General features: G+C 41.5%; 2 protein-coding genes and 1 long non-coding RNA gene across 3 annotated transcripts; 1 reads left to right on the top strand and 2 right to left on the bottom strand.

The window, feature by feature from the left end:
- The first annotated feature begins 3164 nt into the window (after nucleotides 1–3164).
- LOC4346727 (peroxidase 57) lies at nucleotides 3165–4298 on the top strand. The gene is made up of 2 exons (XM_015755937.3): nucleotides 3165–3431; nucleotides 3513–4298. The coding sequence occupies exons 1-2, from the start codon at nucleotides 3201–3203 to the stop codon at nucleotides 4275–4277; spliced, it is 996 nt and encodes a 331-aa protein (XP_015611423.1). The 5' UTR covers nucleotides 3165–3200; the 3' UTR covers nucleotides 4278–4298.
- A 4078-nt stretch (nucleotides 4299–8376) lies between these two features.
- Nucleotides 8377–9741, bottom strand: LOC4346726 (peroxidase 57). Its single transcript, XM_015755931.3, has 2 exons — nucleotides 9463–9741; nucleotides 8377–9379 (listed from the first exon to the last, which is right to left on the bottom strand). The coding sequence occupies exons 1-2, from the start codon at nucleotides 9688–9690 to the stop codon at nucleotides 8621–8623; spliced, it is 987 nt and encodes a 328-aa protein (XP_015611417.1). The 5' UTR covers nucleotides 9691–9741; the 3' UTR covers nucleotides 8377–8620.
- A 4487-nt stretch (nucleotides 9742–14228) lies between these two features.
- LOC107278799 (uncharacterized) lies at nucleotides 14229–16867 on the bottom strand. The gene is made up of 5 exons (XR_010735115.1): nucleotides 16768–16867; nucleotides 16020–16049; nucleotides 15756–15943; nucleotides 15426–15604; nucleotides 14229–14413 (listed from the first exon to the last, which is right to left on the bottom strand). It is a non-coding gene; the product is annotated as an uncharacterized lncRNA (long non-coding RNA).
- Between the last annotated feature and the right edge of the window lie 6 nt (nucleotides 16868–16873).

Below are 16873 nucleotides of genomic sequence, written 5' to 3'. Positions count from 1 at the left end.
TACCTTTTAAAAATGTGAAACAATTACTATATATATGCTTTTAGAAGAACATTTTATCTGTTTTTTATTTTCTTTTTTTTAAAAAAAAGAGTTGTCCTCCTCCTCTTTGCCCTGTGCTTCGCTTCTCCCACCCATGTGAAAAAATCGGTGGAGAAAAACTGATCCTGCGCCCATTCCCTCCGGAAAAAAAAAACAAACTTCTCCCGGAAACCGACCAATTAAAAAAACACTAAAATATTAGGGGGTAAAAAAAATTTCCAAAATGATGCAAAAAAAAATACTGACAAAGCGGTTCCGTTGTTTTATCCCATGACTTGATGACATGAGTAATTTGCTAGCAATTTTCTTAAAAGATAGGAGTAATTTGCTTTAGTTGTTTTTAATTCTTTTGCACATTTTGATTTTTAATTCTAAAAATAACCTCTCAAAAAATTATTTCTAATCTGAACTTCCATGCCAGTTAGGTTGGCTACTGGCACGATGAAACAATACTATCTGGTATAACTATGCTAGTCGAGCTGACATGGCAGCGTTTTTATGTGACAAAACAAAGGTGTCACGTACCATGCATGAGATGCCACTAGTGCATTTTTTTTTTCATATTAGATGGGGTAGCGCTCCTACAGGGTTTAGATTTTACAATAAATTTTGGGAAAGTTTATTTTTAAAATAAATACAAATAGAAAGGTTAAAAATAATAAAACTTCACGGGCATGTAACCCGACGCAATCTTTGTGTCCTCTTGGCCCTCCGGCTAGATATAAGCTGGCACAATTTTTTGGCCCATGCAATTATTATTTGAATAGCCAAATCTCTTTCCTCTCGGCAATTGAAAGTCAAAACTGTTGAGATAATTATATAACTGTGACTATGCAGTTACTTATACAAACATTTTCGGTAATTGGCTTAGAGGGGTATCTAGGTCCATTAAGAAGATGATTCTAATTGGAGCTAGCGCTGTATGTTGGTCAATTTGGCGTTGTCGCAATGATAAAGTTTTTAATGGTAAACAATTATCTAACCTTATGCAGGTTATCTTCATGTCTTCCTACTGGCTCCACTTCTGGTCTACAGTGCTACCACAGGAGGAGCAGGATACTATGCGCAATGGTGCTACACTCTTAGAATTGGTAGCCAAGGGTCTCTTATTCCACTATGGGTGGCGTAGTTCCATAAGAATTGCTAGCTAAAATATTTTATGTGCTTTAACGCTAGTCAATAATAAAGGAGAGTTGGGGATTTGTCCCATCACCTTATTTCTCATTTTGATTTACTTTTATCTTACCTTTTTTTTACTATTAAACTTATGGTTGTGTGTCTTATGACAGAAGTCGGAGATGTAATCTATTTCCATTATCTAAAAAAAAACTGTGACGATTTTGCTATATATTTGTCGACAGATTTTTCCCCAAAAATTTGACAGATGTAATTACAGTACAATTGTAGTGTAATTACACTGTAACTATAGTGTAACTTGTATGAAACTTTCAAAAATCTCTCCGTAACATGTTATTTTAGTAAAATGGAGGTCGTGGGAACAAATTCTTTCACATATGTGTGTGCTATGATTTGTTTTCTTCCTCACCAAAACAAATTGTGTAATAGATCTAACGATTCAAAATCATGTGAAACTTACATATAAGTTACACTGTAGTTACATGCAAGTTACAGTGTAATTACATATAAGTTACAGTGTAATTACACTACGATTGTACTATAATTACATATGTCAAATTTTTGGGGAAAAATTTGTCGACAAATGTATAGGTAACTAAAGCCTTACTTTGTTTGTTTAGTTCTTCAAACCGCGTTCAATTTTTCAATCTTATTCATATTTTATATGTCCAAGTTAAAGCTGTATATATAAAAAAAATAATGCATATGCCATTTGCGTATTGGTCTCCAGCATTTTTTGAGCAAAAATCTTCCATACTTAGCTCACTGACACAATAGCTGTGACCTAGCCCTCCCAAGTTGTGAATACGAGTATAACACAAAAGAAAGACAATTGTACCAGCACAAAGGACCATGAACTAGTCTTGCATGTATTGTGCTGTGCATCAAAATCCTGGCTGCAAAGGAAGTTGTGACCATTAGGTTTTGTAATTAATTAAGGCGATGCATGCTTACTATTCCATTCCATTTTTATTTCTTCTTTCGGCTTTTTTTCATAAAAAAATATCTTTCCAAAAAGAATTATCCTTTTTTAAGTAGATAACGCTGTTGATTTTCGGTCAAACGCTTGACAATGTGTCTTACTAAAAGATTGATATAATTATCATTTATTTTATTGTAAGTTGTTTTATCACTAAAAGTAGTTTAAGAACGATTTATATCTGATGCATTTAAAAAAATTAAATTAAAACGAATGATCAAACATATATCCAAAAGTTAACAACGTAATCTATTAAAAAGACAGAGGGTGTAGTTTTTTTTTAATGATAAACTAGAAGATAGGATTGACAATTTTTCTTACTAAAAAAATTTACATAATTATCATTTATTTTGTTATGAATTGTTTTATCACTAAAAGCATTTTAAGCACAATTTATATCTAATGCATTTACACAAAATTTTAAATAAAACGAATGATCAAACGTGTATCAAAGAGTCAATGACACCATCTATTAAAAATGTGGAGGGAGTAGTTTTTTATGATAAACTAGAAGATAGGTCTATAGCTCACAATATTAATATTATGGCTTAAATAATTGGTTTTACGATAAGTTTGTCAAACTACAATAATTTTACGAAATTTAATAGAAGCACTACATACTCCCGCTACTATTTGAATATATATACACATTATTGACCGGAGTTTTATGAAGTCAAGAAAAGGCATTATTGGTTAGTGCAAATGCACTATGAGAAGAAAATATAGGAAACTAACACTTCTCTAGGAAAACATTGTAAAAGGATCATATGTACCCCTTTCAGATACAGCTTGCGAAGCATATCAGCTCCCATGTTCAACAAAAAAAAAGAAGCCGGGTCGTGTGGCTGCATGCCTACGTGATCGCCATGACCAAACAGTACACAACTAAGCTCGCACAACTCAATAGACGACGAGACCATGACCATGCGTCTATGTTATTGTGTCCTATACTATAAATAGGCTTCACCCAAGTCTACCTAGCTCAAGCCTCAGCTAGCTAGCACTAGATCGACTAGTAACTGGCTAGCTAGGTAAGGCAACAACAATGGCGATCATGACGAGGGTGGCGACGGCGGCGCTAATGGTGGCGGCCGCCGTACTGCTGGGGCTCGCCGGCGCCGGCCACGCGCAGCTGCAGAACGGGTTCTACAAGGGCAAGTGCGGCGCCAACGACGTGGAGGCGGTGGTGCAGGGCATCGTCCGTTCACGCTTCGCCCGCGACGCCCCCATCGTCGCCTACCTCCTGCGCATGCAGTTCCACGAGTGCGCCGTCAATGTACGTGGTGCACAGCACAGCTGCTCGGATGATTGGTGTGATCGTGGCTGAAGCTGAATATATCCATGGATGATCTTGCAGGGGTGCGACGGCGGGCTGCTGATCGACGGGCCAGGCACGGAGAAGACGGCGTCGCCGAACCTGAGCGTGAAGGGGTACGACCTCATCGCCGACATCAAGGCGGAGCTGGAGAGGCGGTGCCCCGGCGTGGTGTCCTGCTCCGACATCCAGATCCTCGCCACCCGCGACGCCGTCGCGCTCGCCGGCGGGCGGCCGTACGCGGTGCGCACGGGGCGGAGGGACCGCCGCCAGTCGAGGGCCTCCGACGTGGTCCTGCCGGCGCCGGACAGCACGGCGGCGCAGTCCGTCGCCTTCTTCCGCAAGCTCGGGCTGAGCGAGTTCGACGCGGTGCTCCTCCTGGGCGCGCACACCGTCGGCGCCACGCACTGCGGCGTGATCAAGGACAGCCGGCTGTACAAGTACGGCGGCCGCGCCGGCGCGACGGACCCGGCGCTGGACCCGTACTACGCGTTCGTGTACAAGACGTGGGTGTGCCCCAACGCGGCGGCGTCCGACGGCAACGTCGTCTTCCTCGACGACCAGTGGAGCGCGCTGCGGGTGGACAGCAACTACTACAAGCAGCTGCAGCGCCGCCGCGGCGTGCTCCCCTGCGACCAGAACCTCTACGGCGACGGCGCCTCGACGAAGTGGATCGTCAACCTGCTCGCCAACAACTCCGACCTCTTCCCGTCGCTCTTCCCGCAGGCGCTCATCAAGCTCGGCGAGGTCAACGTGATCACCGGAGCTCAGGGAGAGATCCGCAAGGTCTGCAGCAAGTTCAACTAATTATTAACTGATTTGATCGCCATTAATTCTTCGTTTCGCTTCGTCGTATTATCCGTCTCAATTTTCTCTTTAACTTGTTGTCCGCTTCTACTGAGTTTTGATATGATCATGGTCGATCTAATGCTTCCACCTTTCTTTCTTTTTTACATTCTTTTTTGTTGAGCTGATGTTCGATTTATTTAATCAGTATGTAATTTTGGCTGTAACAACATGTACAACAGGTTTAGTATGATGGAGGAAAAAAATTGAAAATATACTTTTATTTTTTATATTTTGCATTTATATACCTGTCTGAGATTAATTTGCAAAAATATATCTAATCCACGGATTGGTTGTGCGGGAGCGAGGACGAACCGTAGACTCGAGTCGGTCACGCGGAACCGAGATGCGCGACCGAATCGGTCCCGCACGGCCAGACTGCGGGACCGAGTCGGTACCGCAGCGCCGATACGCGGGAGCGATGGGGACGTCAGCTACGCGGGTGAGCGCGGCGGTACCGCATAACAGCGACGCAGGACCAGCGCGGTCCCGCGGTTCTAGCGCGTGGTACCGAGAGAGTCTCGTGTTATTCCATGTTAATCCTCCAATTTTTTCCAACACATCTTCTTCAATTTTCCACGCGTACGCTTTTCAAACTGTTAAACGGTGTATTTTTTGCAAAAAGTTTATATACTAAAGTTGCTCGAAAAAAATCATATTAATCCATTTTTGAAAAAAAAACTAATAATTAATTTTTCACGTGCTAATGTACTGTTCCGTTTTCCGTGCAGGACATGTATTCACAATGTGGAAAGGACGGAGTGGCAGTCCTGCGCATCCGCCATGCGGGAGAGAGGGGCCGGTCCCGCGCATCCAATATGCGGGAGCGATCCGGTTCCTGTGTTATTCCCCTAATTTTTCCAACTCATCTCCTTCCTTTTTCGCGCGCACGCTTTTTAAACTACTAAACGGTGCATTTTTTACAAAAAGTGTTTATACGAAAGTTGCTTAAAATAATTATATTAATCCATTTTTTTTAAAAAAATTAACTAATAATTAATTAATCACGTTCCAATCTACTGCTCCGTTTTCCGAAGACGCGTGCGGGAGCCACGGGGAGCGCTCGGCATGCAAACCACCACGGTGCCGCCCGCCTGTCCTACGGGACCGGCGCGATACCGCATCCCCAGCTTGCGGGACCGGTCGCTCCCGCACACCTATTCTGCGGATTGGGTATATTTTTGCAACTTAATCTCGGACATGTATATAAATGCAAAATATGAAAAATAAAAATATATTTTCAAATTTTTTTCTATTATGGAGGCAAATTTCAATAAGAAAAATGACTGAATTGAGACGTGCTCAGCTCCATGAACTGAATTGTACTGTTTGATACACATTGTCATGTGCTCTGCTCCATGAACAAAAAATCGATGTATTCGAAATCCTTCCTCGGTTTGTTTTAAAAATCCTTGCTGTGCTTACCTTGTTCTATTATTGCAGCAGAAAAATGTGTTTCGAATTAATAACTAAATCCAAATAATTAATACTCTCTTTTTTTTTCAATAGATAATGCCGTAAACTTTTGAATATACCTTTGACTATCAGTCTTATTTGAAAAAATGTATAAATATGTAAAAGTTAGGCTTAAAGTGTATTTAATGATAAACAAACTGACAATAAAAGAAGTGGTAATTACATATTTTAATAAAATATTTAAATAATACAAATGATCAAATATGTGTTCAAAAGTAAATAACGCCATCTATGAAAAACGGATAGAGGATGTAACTTGTGACTCTCCTTTTTAAGCCTATGTGGTGTGACTTAACTATAATTTTTATTAGAATTAGTTTAACAAATATAATGATTTTATGATATAATGAGCTGGTCGTGGGAGGGCGATCACTCACCTCGCCACTAGCTTCTATTAAAATACTACATATATATGATATAAATGCACGAGCGGTTTTTAAACTTGTAAAGGTGTGTTAGGTAGGTTTCCAAACTCCCAAAACACATTTTTCGTCCATAATCTTGCTTAGCCGTATATGGCTTGTCTAAACCCCATTTGACTTGGTCTACTCATCGATGTGGCTAGCCAACGTGGAGGAGAGGAGACAGCTGGGGGGAGGGGGGAGGGGGGAGGGGGGAGGGAGAATATGCATCGAGTCCCTTATTTTTTCGCCAACCCTCAAACGCGGAATCCTGAATTCCCGTTATCCTCAGCGTGGGAAAGATCGATGAAGCGGGCGATGCATAGGCGGGGTGGTGATCATCAGCTATCGCTGGCGACCAGAGAAAATCGATCGTAGGAGTGGTTGAGGGGGTGGGGGAGCGACTCGGTCTGCACCTATCGATGGATGCTGACAGTGGTGAATGGTGGCGAGATTGCAGCAACTAGGTGGAGACATGCCCATGCATGATGCGTAAAATCAACGCTTCACGGTGTGCAGTGGCATCGTGACAATAGTAGTATAATTAGAGGGGAGTGGATTCTAATCCCTCGAGGGGATATCCCCTTGTATACATTTTTCTTCTAAATTCGATGCAAATAGTTGCGAAAAATTCTGAAAAAAATTGACAATGTAGAGTATAATAATACCTACTAGTCTACCAAAATTCATGTTCAAATTCGATCTACACATCGAGAAAAAAAAAGACAAATTTATATAAACAGTACGCTACTATTCATACGCTGAATTTGTCTTTTTTATATCTCGACGTGTGAGTTGAGTTTGGACTTAAGATTTTGTGGAGTTGTATATATGTGTTGTATGAATGTTGTCAAATTTTTCCAGAATTTTTCATAACCGTTTAGATGGTTTTTGAGCAAACGAGGGAACATCCCCTCGAGGGATTAGAATAGTTTCCCTAATTAGAGTGATAAATAAAAGCAATCAAATAGCCCTGCATATATTTTGCTAAATAGCATAGTACTGTGCCTAGACATGCACGTTCCTTTCCAGGAAATAAAGGCTGCGTTTAGTTCTTGGAATTGGGGAGAAGTTTGGGGAAAGTTGGTAGTTTGGAAAAAAAAGTTAGGAGTTTATGTGAGTATGAAATTTTTGGATGTGATGTGATGGAAAGTTGGGAGTTTAGGGGAAGTTTGGTGTGAACTAAACAGGGCCAAAATGGCACGAAAGAAATGTGTCAGATTGGCAAGCCACGTCGGTGAGCAGACCAAGTCAAATGGGGTTTCGACAGGCCATGTACAGCTAAGCAATATTAGGGATCCCAAAATGTGTTTTGTGAGTTTGGGGATCTAGATGATATACTCTTTCAAGTTTGTGGATCGCTGGTGCACTTTACTCTATGACATAGATGATTGATCTCTCACCATCAATTTTCGACGTGAGACTAAACCCAACACATAGCGAGTGGCAGGGTGACAACAAGGTAATAAATTGCGTACATATCGTCTGCAATAGCGATGCTATAGTGGCAATGGACCTCTACCACTTCCGCTACAATATAACATATCGAAGATAGTGTATTGGAACTTAGCGGCCGCTATTGGCTTTGTTGACCTCTATAGCGCTTAAACAACGTTCTACACATATTGATTGGAGCACTTAGCATTGTGTGTCTTCTTTATCTTATTCATTTATATGTTATTTCATAATTTTCATGCTATGAAATGTATGAGTAATTAAGTATGTATTCTAAATTTATAAATTTTTAGTGAAACTTGATGCTAATATTGATATACAATCTAACTGCATGATTTTTTATTTTTGAATTTCACTATTGAAACTTAGTGTCCGCTATCTACAATCCGCTACTTAGACACCTAATCCGCTACCAACCCCACTATTTTATTACCTTGGGTGGCAGCCCTCCGATGCCACTTTGCACCTAGCCGTGGACTGGGGTGGAGTCACCGTCCGGCTAGCCTGAGCGACGAAAACTCCACTGAATTTTAATATTGATGTGTAAATCAATGATGAAATTTATATAGCAAATACTACTAGAGCCAAGGCTAAAACATTTTTCTGGTTCCACCACTCACCGTAAAAAAGTGTGCAATTTAGCAGCTCGAGAGGGGAAGCAAAGGTGATCAAATTAAACAGCAACCATCCAATGGTATATAAGAGCTAGTGAATTTCACTTCCAAATTATTTGATACTTCAAATCATACATGCATACAAAACTTGGTGTACATGCGTGCATACGTTATTGCATCGACCAGTATGTCACGGTTAAATTAAATGAATCAAACGAAAGTTAACAAAAAGATGGCAAGGGCATAACCGCATAATGCATCGATCATATGGATATCTGATGATCATATGAGGAGAACAAAAAATAGGACGAACTGTACGATCGAGCACCGAAGAATGGCCATCAAATCAGTTAATTAATTAGTTGAACTTGCTGCAGACCTTGCGGATCTCTCCCTGAGCTCCGGTGAGCACGTTGACCTCGCCGAGCTTGATGAGCGCCTGCGGGAAGAGCGACGGGAAGAGGTCGGAGTTGGCGAGCAGGTCGACGATCCACCGCGTCGAGCCGTCGCCGTAGAGGTTCTGGTCGCAGGGGAGCACGCCGCGGCGGCGCTGCAGCTGCTTGTAGTAGTTGCTGTCCACCCGCAGCGCGCTCCACTGGTCGTCGAGGAAGACCACGTTGCCGTCGGACGCCGCCGCGTTGGGGCACACCCACGTCTTGTACACGAACGCGTAGTACGGGTCCAGCGCCGGGTCCGTCGCGCCGGCGCGGCCGCCGTACCTGTACAGCCGGCTGTCCTTGATCACGCCGCAGTGCGTGGCGCCGACGGTGTGCGCGCCCAGGAGGAGCACCGCGTCGAACGCGCTCAGCCCGAGCTTGCCGAAGTAGGCGACGGTCTGCGCCGCCGTGCTGTCCGGCGCCGGCAGGACCACGTCGGAGGCCCTCGACTGGCGGCGGTCCCTCCGCCCCGTGCGCACCGCGTACGGCTGCCCGCCGGCGAGCACGACGGCGTCGCGGGTGGCGAGGATCTGGATGTCGGAGCAGGACACCACGCCGGGGCACCGCCTCTCCAGCTCCGCCTTGATGTCGGCGATGAGGTCGTACCCCTTCACGCTCAGGTTCGGCGACGCCGTCTTCTCCGTGCCTGGCCCGTCGATCAGCAGCCCGCCGTCGCATCCCTGCATGATCATCGATCCATGGAGATGTTCAGCTTCAGCCACGATCATATCAATCATCCAATCACCTAGAGATTGGCAGGTACATTGACGGCGCACTCGTGGAACTGCATGCGGAGGAGGTAGGCGACGATGGGGGCGTCGCGGGCGAAGCGAGCACGGACGATGCCCTGCACGACGGCCTCCACGTCGTTGGCGCCGCACTTGCCCTTGTAGAACCCGTTCTGCAGCTGCGCGTGGCCGGCGCCGGCGAGCCCCAGCAGTACGGCGGCCGCCACCATTAGCGCCGCCGTGGCCACCCTCGCCATCGCCATTGTTGTTGCCTTACCTAGTCAGTTAGTAGTCGATCTAGCGCTAGCTAGCTGAGGCTTGAGCTAGGTAGACTAGGGTGAAGCCTATTTATAGGAGATTATGTATTGTTTGTGTCATGCGATGACATGGTCTCGACGTCGAACTGTATTATTGCGAGCTTAGAGCTTTAGTGATAGTTTACTGTTGTTTTGCTCATGGCGACCATGTAGATGTGCAGCCACGATCTTACTTTGTTTTGCTCATTTGTTGCTAGCTGTGCCTGAAATAGTATGATCTTTCTTAAGTCTGTGTCACATTTTTTATCTTAGAAAGGAGTTTCCTAGATTGGTTCTTCATTGGTGGCTCTGCACTAAGCAATGCATGTGTTTTAATTTCAACACTCTTCACTAATCATAAGATGTCTCTTCCTTCAAAATAAAAGAAAACTAAGCACAAAGTATCGATGGTGGGATGAAATCATTAACATTTTCTTGCAGACTGGTTGCAACATGCAAATAGTATAACTGACGACCCTTTGGTCTTCGGAGAAGGATGTGAAGCAGAACAGAAGGAAGACTTTGCTCCAGGGAAGCCGGATAATTATATAGGCACAAGTGGTATATTAATTGTTTTTGATATGTAAAGCGTTAATTTTTGGCATATCTAAAACTATATGAACGCGGTTTTCATAGGGAATTAAACAAAGAAAACAGGTCTTTATTTTGACTTTTGAGATGGAACGGCTTTGACTATGCAAATAATATTTAATTTATATGGGCCAGCAAAAGAAGCCCATCGTTTAACAAGGCAATGCACAAGATTCTGCCCTTCATTGGGCTGTAAGCATTCTTACGTCAACGGTGTAAAGCCGAAAGTTGATCTTCTCTGCCTTAGAAACTACTCCCTCCGTTGGTGTAAAAAAAAAAACACCGTTTAAACATTCTTAGCGTCTAAAATTTGTACTACATAACTGTAAGTATTTTTATAGTATTCTACCTCGTCCGAACCGCACATCATTAAATTATTCTTATTTAACCACACGCACATTCGATCAGGATAAATATAGCTCTCTAGTTTTTCACGTGCACGTTTTTCAAACTGCTACACGGTGTTTCTTTTATAAAACATTTCTATACGAAAATTGTTTTAAAAAATCATATGATCCATGTGTTTAAATAAAATAGTAAATAATTAATTAATCACACGCTAATGGATCGTTCCGTTTTTCATGCCGAATTCCACCTTCCGAACACAGCCTATATCTATGCTTCACTTGAAGCAAAACCGGTATAAAAGTAGGGGACTACCTAGATATCACTTGAAAGATTTTTTTTAATAAAAATCACATGTATGTAATTACATCGGTTGTATGTACTTCCTCCGTTTCATAATGTAATACTTTCTAGCGTTGTCCACACTCATTTAGATGTTAATGAATCTAGACATATGTATGTGTTTAGATTCATTAACTTCTATATATATGTGGACAATGCTAGAAAGTCTTACATTGTGAAACGGAGGGAGTAAATCATAACAAGATTGATAGCTGCGCATCATATGGTCAGGAATTCATGTGATAGCTAAGAAAGAAAAAAAAATCTGTCGAGTGATTTATAGATAGCAAATATGTAAAAGTACTTCATATATTGACAAGAAAAGGAACGGTAGATGCTTAAAAGCCCAACCAGCTTGGTCCAATAATCAAGAGCCAAGCCCACACAGGTTTTAGCGTGTTATAGGCCTAATATCGGGCCCAAAAGTAGCCATATGTTGTATCGAAGGGGAGTAATTTAGCTATATACCACTTAATATATATACCACTTAATAGAGGTGGCTTTAATATAATACCACCCTTTAATATGTCCTTATAAAAATATTACTCAATAGAGGATGCTTCTTAATAAAATACCACTTTGGGCTATTTTGACGCTTCTAATTAGAAATAGCGTACGAAATGACAAAAATACCCTGATCAGTGGCATATAGTTAATGGTTTGGGATACTTACCAGCGATTGGAGCAGTGGCTGCGGCCACCGGTGGAGCCGTACTTGCCGCCGGCAACATTATTGCTCGCCACCAACGTGCACACGATGGCATCGCCGGCGGCGGAGACCTCGCCGCCGTCCACACCCTCCCTCCCCCACTGCCTCTTGCCCCACCCTGCGGCCGGCGGCGGTGAGCGCCAGTTCGTGAAGGCGCTCCTCGCCGATCCGGCCGCCCCGGACCTCAACGCTGTCACCACCGGGGGGGTGGGGGGAGGCAACACGCTCCTCCACATGGCCGCGCCGGGAGGGCATGCGCCGCTCGTGTGTCTCCTCCACCGCGAACACGGGCTCGACACCCGGCTCCACCTCACCGCTCGCGTCGGGGCGCAAAAGGTCATCGCCGCATCCTCCTCCTCCGTCGCCGTGGCGGCCTCCCCCCCTCCCCTCCCTCCTCATCCGGGCCACCAACAGGTGGGCATGTCAGCCAGCATCGGCCAAAGCGCAAGTGCCACGACCACGCGCACTCGGAGAACGTCGCCAGTGACAAGTACGGCTCCACCGGCGGCCTTTGCCATTGCTCCAATCGCCGATAAGCATCCAAAACCATTAACTATATGCCACCGATCCGGGGGTATTTTTGTCATTTTTTACGCCATTTCTGATTAGAAGCCTCAAAATAGCTCAAAGTGGCATTTTATTAAGAAGCATCCTCTTTTGAGTGGTATTTTTATAAGGACATTCTAGAGGGTGGCATTATGTTAAAGCCACCTCTATTGAGTGGCATATAGTTAAATTTCCCGGAAGGGAGGCTCCCTACTGACACTTATAAATACCGTACCTACTTCCCGTTACAATTTTTGTAAAACTTCAATGGCAAAATTCATTCAGGGCCTATTCGTTTTGTAGGAATTTCAACATAAAGAATTAGGAAAAGTGAAGGAATAGAAATGCATTCACACTTCAATCCATAGGATTTTTTCATGAGGTTTGTGTGGATGGAAAATTTCTTTTGTTTTATCTCTACAACTTGTAGGAAAGAAAATTTCCTTTGGTTTTCCTACATCTACCTTCCTATGAACCGAATTACATTCATAGGAATTAATCCTTAGGAATCCAAATCCTTTCAAATTCCTCCAAAATGAATAGGCCCTCACTTTTCTCATACCTTCAGTGGCAATCCAATTGCCCTCATCACTCCTACTATTAATTATTCAAAACAGAGTCCTTTCTTTCATAGGTAAAAGATTAAAACAATAAATTAGACTAACATAAACATGACATAAATTTCCAATTCATTATAAAGTACAAAATCACATGTATAAGTATTCAAACATAGACTAAAATAGAGTAAAATAATATACAATGACAAAATAACAGTTAAAATGAACTAATATTGCACACTAGCACTGCAATTTACGCTTAGCAATGCTTTAGGTGACTGAAAAAGTAGCACATCAGATATAGCAAACTGATTAGGTTAGTGCATCCCAGTAATTTATAAACGACACACCATCCCTATAAGGAGCTAAGCAACTTTTGGAAGAGGATATAGGAGTATTGATGATGTGGGGGCAAGAAAAAGAGGAGAGAGTTATATGTGTTATTTATATTATTACATTATTGTTTATAGATAACACCATCCAAGAGTGTGTTAAAAAATATGCGACTGAACATGCCCCCAAAATTAGGGGCCCCAAATTTCTCATATTTTAATCTATGCCAATGCATTCTAATATGTTTAAAACATTTTTGTTCCATTTTTAAAAAAGTTTTTGACTCTTATTCTTTTGTTGATTTGTCTAGAATAGACTTGATTTCTTTGACTCTGATAGTTCGATAGTAATCGTGATCACCTCAAATAGTTATGCATGGATCATGATGATGATATGAATGTGTGTTCCAAATATTAAAGTTTTTATTTTTTCGCTCAATAAAAAACAAAAAATCACTATATCATCACATAATTTTTTTTCAAATATTTATTTTAAAAAAATTCTTACATCTTAGGTAGAGCGCCACCACACTTTTATTCTTTTGTTTCTTAAAAATCTTGTAAATATAGTGCCTCAATTCATATTTCTCACCAAGCCCCTGTTTATAGAATCAAATATGTAATTATATGGATCATTTGCATATAACTAAGTTGTCAACTTAATTACGAGTTGTATGCACATATTGTATAAGTATGTTATGAAAAATCTATACAGATAGTACTAAACTAGCACTAAGGAGGGTTGGAAATTTCGGTCCGAAATTTCCGAAATTTCGGTCATTTCGGTCCCCTCCGATACGATATTAGTTCGGCCAAAATTTTTCAATTTTTTAAATTTTTCATGAATTTGGATAATATTTATTCAAATTCAACAAAATTTTACTCAAAAATTCGGAAATTTCGGACCGAAACTTCCGAAATATCGGTATTTCGGTGCCCCCCGATCAAAAGTCCCAAACCGAGAAAGTGAACCCTGGCACTAAGTAGGAACCACGCATGATCTCAGGTTAAATCGATCAAGGGAACGATGGTAAACATTAGATCCAAACAAGAGCTCCAGGTTGTAAGAAAGCAACGGCTAAATGCATCATAATATGCAGTGTCTAGAATATTTATTTAATTATCTGAAAAAATGGTAGGGAAAGCAAGCAAGCCTCACCAACTTTTTGCTCGCTTTAAATTTAAAACAAGCAAGATCGATAATAGGCATCATCTGCCTTTTTGTTTTCTTCGAAATATATGATTTGAAGTTCATCACACTGGCCTGCCTGCATGAGTATGAGAGATATATGCACATTAGCTAGAGGTTAGACCATTATGGTTGCAATTACTATAGGTGCATGATATGGTTGCAAAAGAAACGTTGCTAGTTATTGGCAAAGGCCGGGCCTATATAGCTAGTACCATATGCATCATGCATGGTGTGAGTTGAATAATTGGATGCCGACAAGGTAGGTTGAGTGAACCCCAACCTATGAGCACTTGTGTAATTGTCCATCTAATTTTGCTGACCATCAATAAATGTTTTAGCTAGCTACCTTGCTCTTTTCCTTAATTTCTATTTTATTTTGTACTTATGCATCTCTACTACACTAAGAGAAGATTAAGGATACGCAAGCTCAAAAAAAAATACGCAGGATAGACATGAAAACAAATGCCTACATGCCGACAGGCGCACGAACAACAGCAGCATCATAAGTATGTGAAAGATTGCACCATCAGCTAACCAAATAAGTTGGACCAAATCCAATTAGTGAAAGTCACCAACTTGCACTGTTTGATCCCCCTTACCCAAAGTAGTTCAATTGAACCATATATGTCCTACAAATTAAGCTTGCAATAAACTTTGATCCAGGACCAGTATCAGGAAAAGGTACATGATCCAAATATCTCGTGTTAATAATCTTAATTGTGGTAAATTTTCAACCATTTTACATCCATTGGTGGTATACATGATTTTTCCGTGGGCATGCACAGATTAGCTATCGAGTTTAGGAGTACTACTTGTTTTTATCAACTCACTGCAATTAGCAAGTCTAAAGCAGGGTGTGAAATACTTCTGACTGCTATCGTAAGGAGATATGACTGACATGTCTACTTAGCCCCGACAGTAACAAATACAGTAACAAATTACAAGTGGAGTTTTTAGTGAACACAGCACATGAGCATAATGTAATCATGTATCACTATCTTAGAATCCAGGAAAACCTTTCCACATCTTGTCATTTTTTAAAGCATGAAATGACGTCTACAAGAGTAACATGATAAACAAGGTCCTACCTGAAGCTGAAAGCCTGAAACCACCTTTGCATGCAGCTGGCCCAGGCATGGGGACAATGATCCTATCTGCACTGTGGTTGACAGGTGGGCCCAGTCTCACATGTCAGCGATAGATACTACTCCCTCCGTCCTTAAAAAAAGACAAACCTGGTTTCCGTGTCCAATGTTTGACAGTCCGTCTTATTTGAAAAAAATATGAAAAAAATTAAAAAGACAAGTCACGCATAAAATATTAATCATGTTTTATCATCTAACAACAATGAAAATACGAATTATAAAAAAATATATAAAACGGACAGTTAAAGTTGGACACGGAAACTCAGGGTTTGCCTTTTTTTTTTTTTGGGACGGAGGAGTACAAATGCATTCCCCATCGCAGGCATGGATTGCTGTTTTCCCCAGCTGATTGACACGTGTGAATTGAAAGCCAGCAAGGCCAACTGCCCGTGGGAAACAGGTTTGAATGCAGAAAGACCAGGCCGTTGTTTACTGCTTGTGTATATCCGGCATTCCTCTTCCTATCCAGTATTCAGAGAATTTAGACAAGCAAAGCTCTCGTTTTCATCCAGAAATTCAGATATGGATCAGCAATACCAGTTTTCAGGTGCTGCCTAGCCGCTGTTCCTGACAAGAAAAAAAACAAACTGTGGCTCACAGGAAGTGAACATCAACAGCCTCGTTGTTTCGCTTATACTTATTATAAGTAACAATATGTATTAACGATTAAGAAAATATTTACGAGTAAAACTTGTATATACATATTCTTAACAATTTAAAAGAAAATAAACTGCGATGGAAAAAGAAAGCAAAAATTTAAATTTTCGGTTATGCTTATAAGGATGGAGGCTAAATAATAGTTATAGATATAGAGGAACCAAGCGTTAAAAATTCAAACTAAGAGTGTGTTGCATCCATAAGCAAGCACCAAGTGTTAAAACTTCAAACTAGGAGTGGCACAAAACAATTGAACTGTTATAGATACAGAGGAAATTAGTGGTAGGGAGGGACCCTCAGAATTGACATATACTCCCTCCGTTTTTTAATAGATGACGCCGTTGACTTTTTCTCACATGTTTGACCATTCGTCTTATTCAAAAAATTTACGTAATTATAATTTATTTTGTTATGGGTTGTTTTATCACTCATAGTACTTTAAGTATGATTTATATCTTATACATTTGCATAAAATTTTTGAATAAGACGAATGGTCAAACATGTGAGGAAAAGTCAACGGCGTCATCTATTAAAAACGGAGGTAGTATATGCAAAGGTAATATAAAACCTGGTAACTGAACACAGGATGGAAACTCTGAATAATGAACGGTTGCATGCAGAGTACTACCTGCTTGGAGGCAATAATGTAAGCGTGTAAGGCTCACTGTGGGCTCCTCCTCTGCTTGATCCCCCTTTCCTTCCGGCCTCCTCCTCTGCTTGATCATCCCTATAAA

The sequence above is a fragment of the Oryza sativa genome, chromosome 9 (genome assembly GCF_034140825.1).
Source record: "Oryza sativa Japonica Group chromosome 9, ASM3414082v1".
NCBI classification, from domain to species: domain Eukaryota; kingdom Viridiplantae; phylum Streptophyta; class Magnoliopsida; order Poales; family Poaceae; genus Oryza; species Oryza sativa.
Note: the sequence above shows the minus strand (reverse complement) of the source record. Positions and strands in the feature narration are given on the sequence as shown.

Bases quoted from the DNA above. Each gene is read 5' to 3' on its own strand.
- LOC4346726 (XM_015755931.3), bottom strand. From the start codon at position 9,690: ATGGCGATGGCGAGGGTGGCCACGGCGGCGCTAATGGTGGCGGCCGCC. The intron at 9,380-9,462 runs GTACCTGCCAAT...ATGATCATGCAG, and splicing joins TCCACGAGTGCGCCGTCAAT to GGATGCGACGGCGGGCTGCT.
- LOC4346727 (XM_015755937.3), top strand. From the start codon at position 3,201: ATGGCGATCATGACGAGGGTGGCGACGGCGGCGCTAATGGTGGCGGCC. The intron at 3,432-3,512 runs GTACGTGGTGCA...ATGATCTTGCAG, and splicing joins TCCACGAGTGCGCCGTCAAT to GGGTGCGACGGCGGGCTGCT.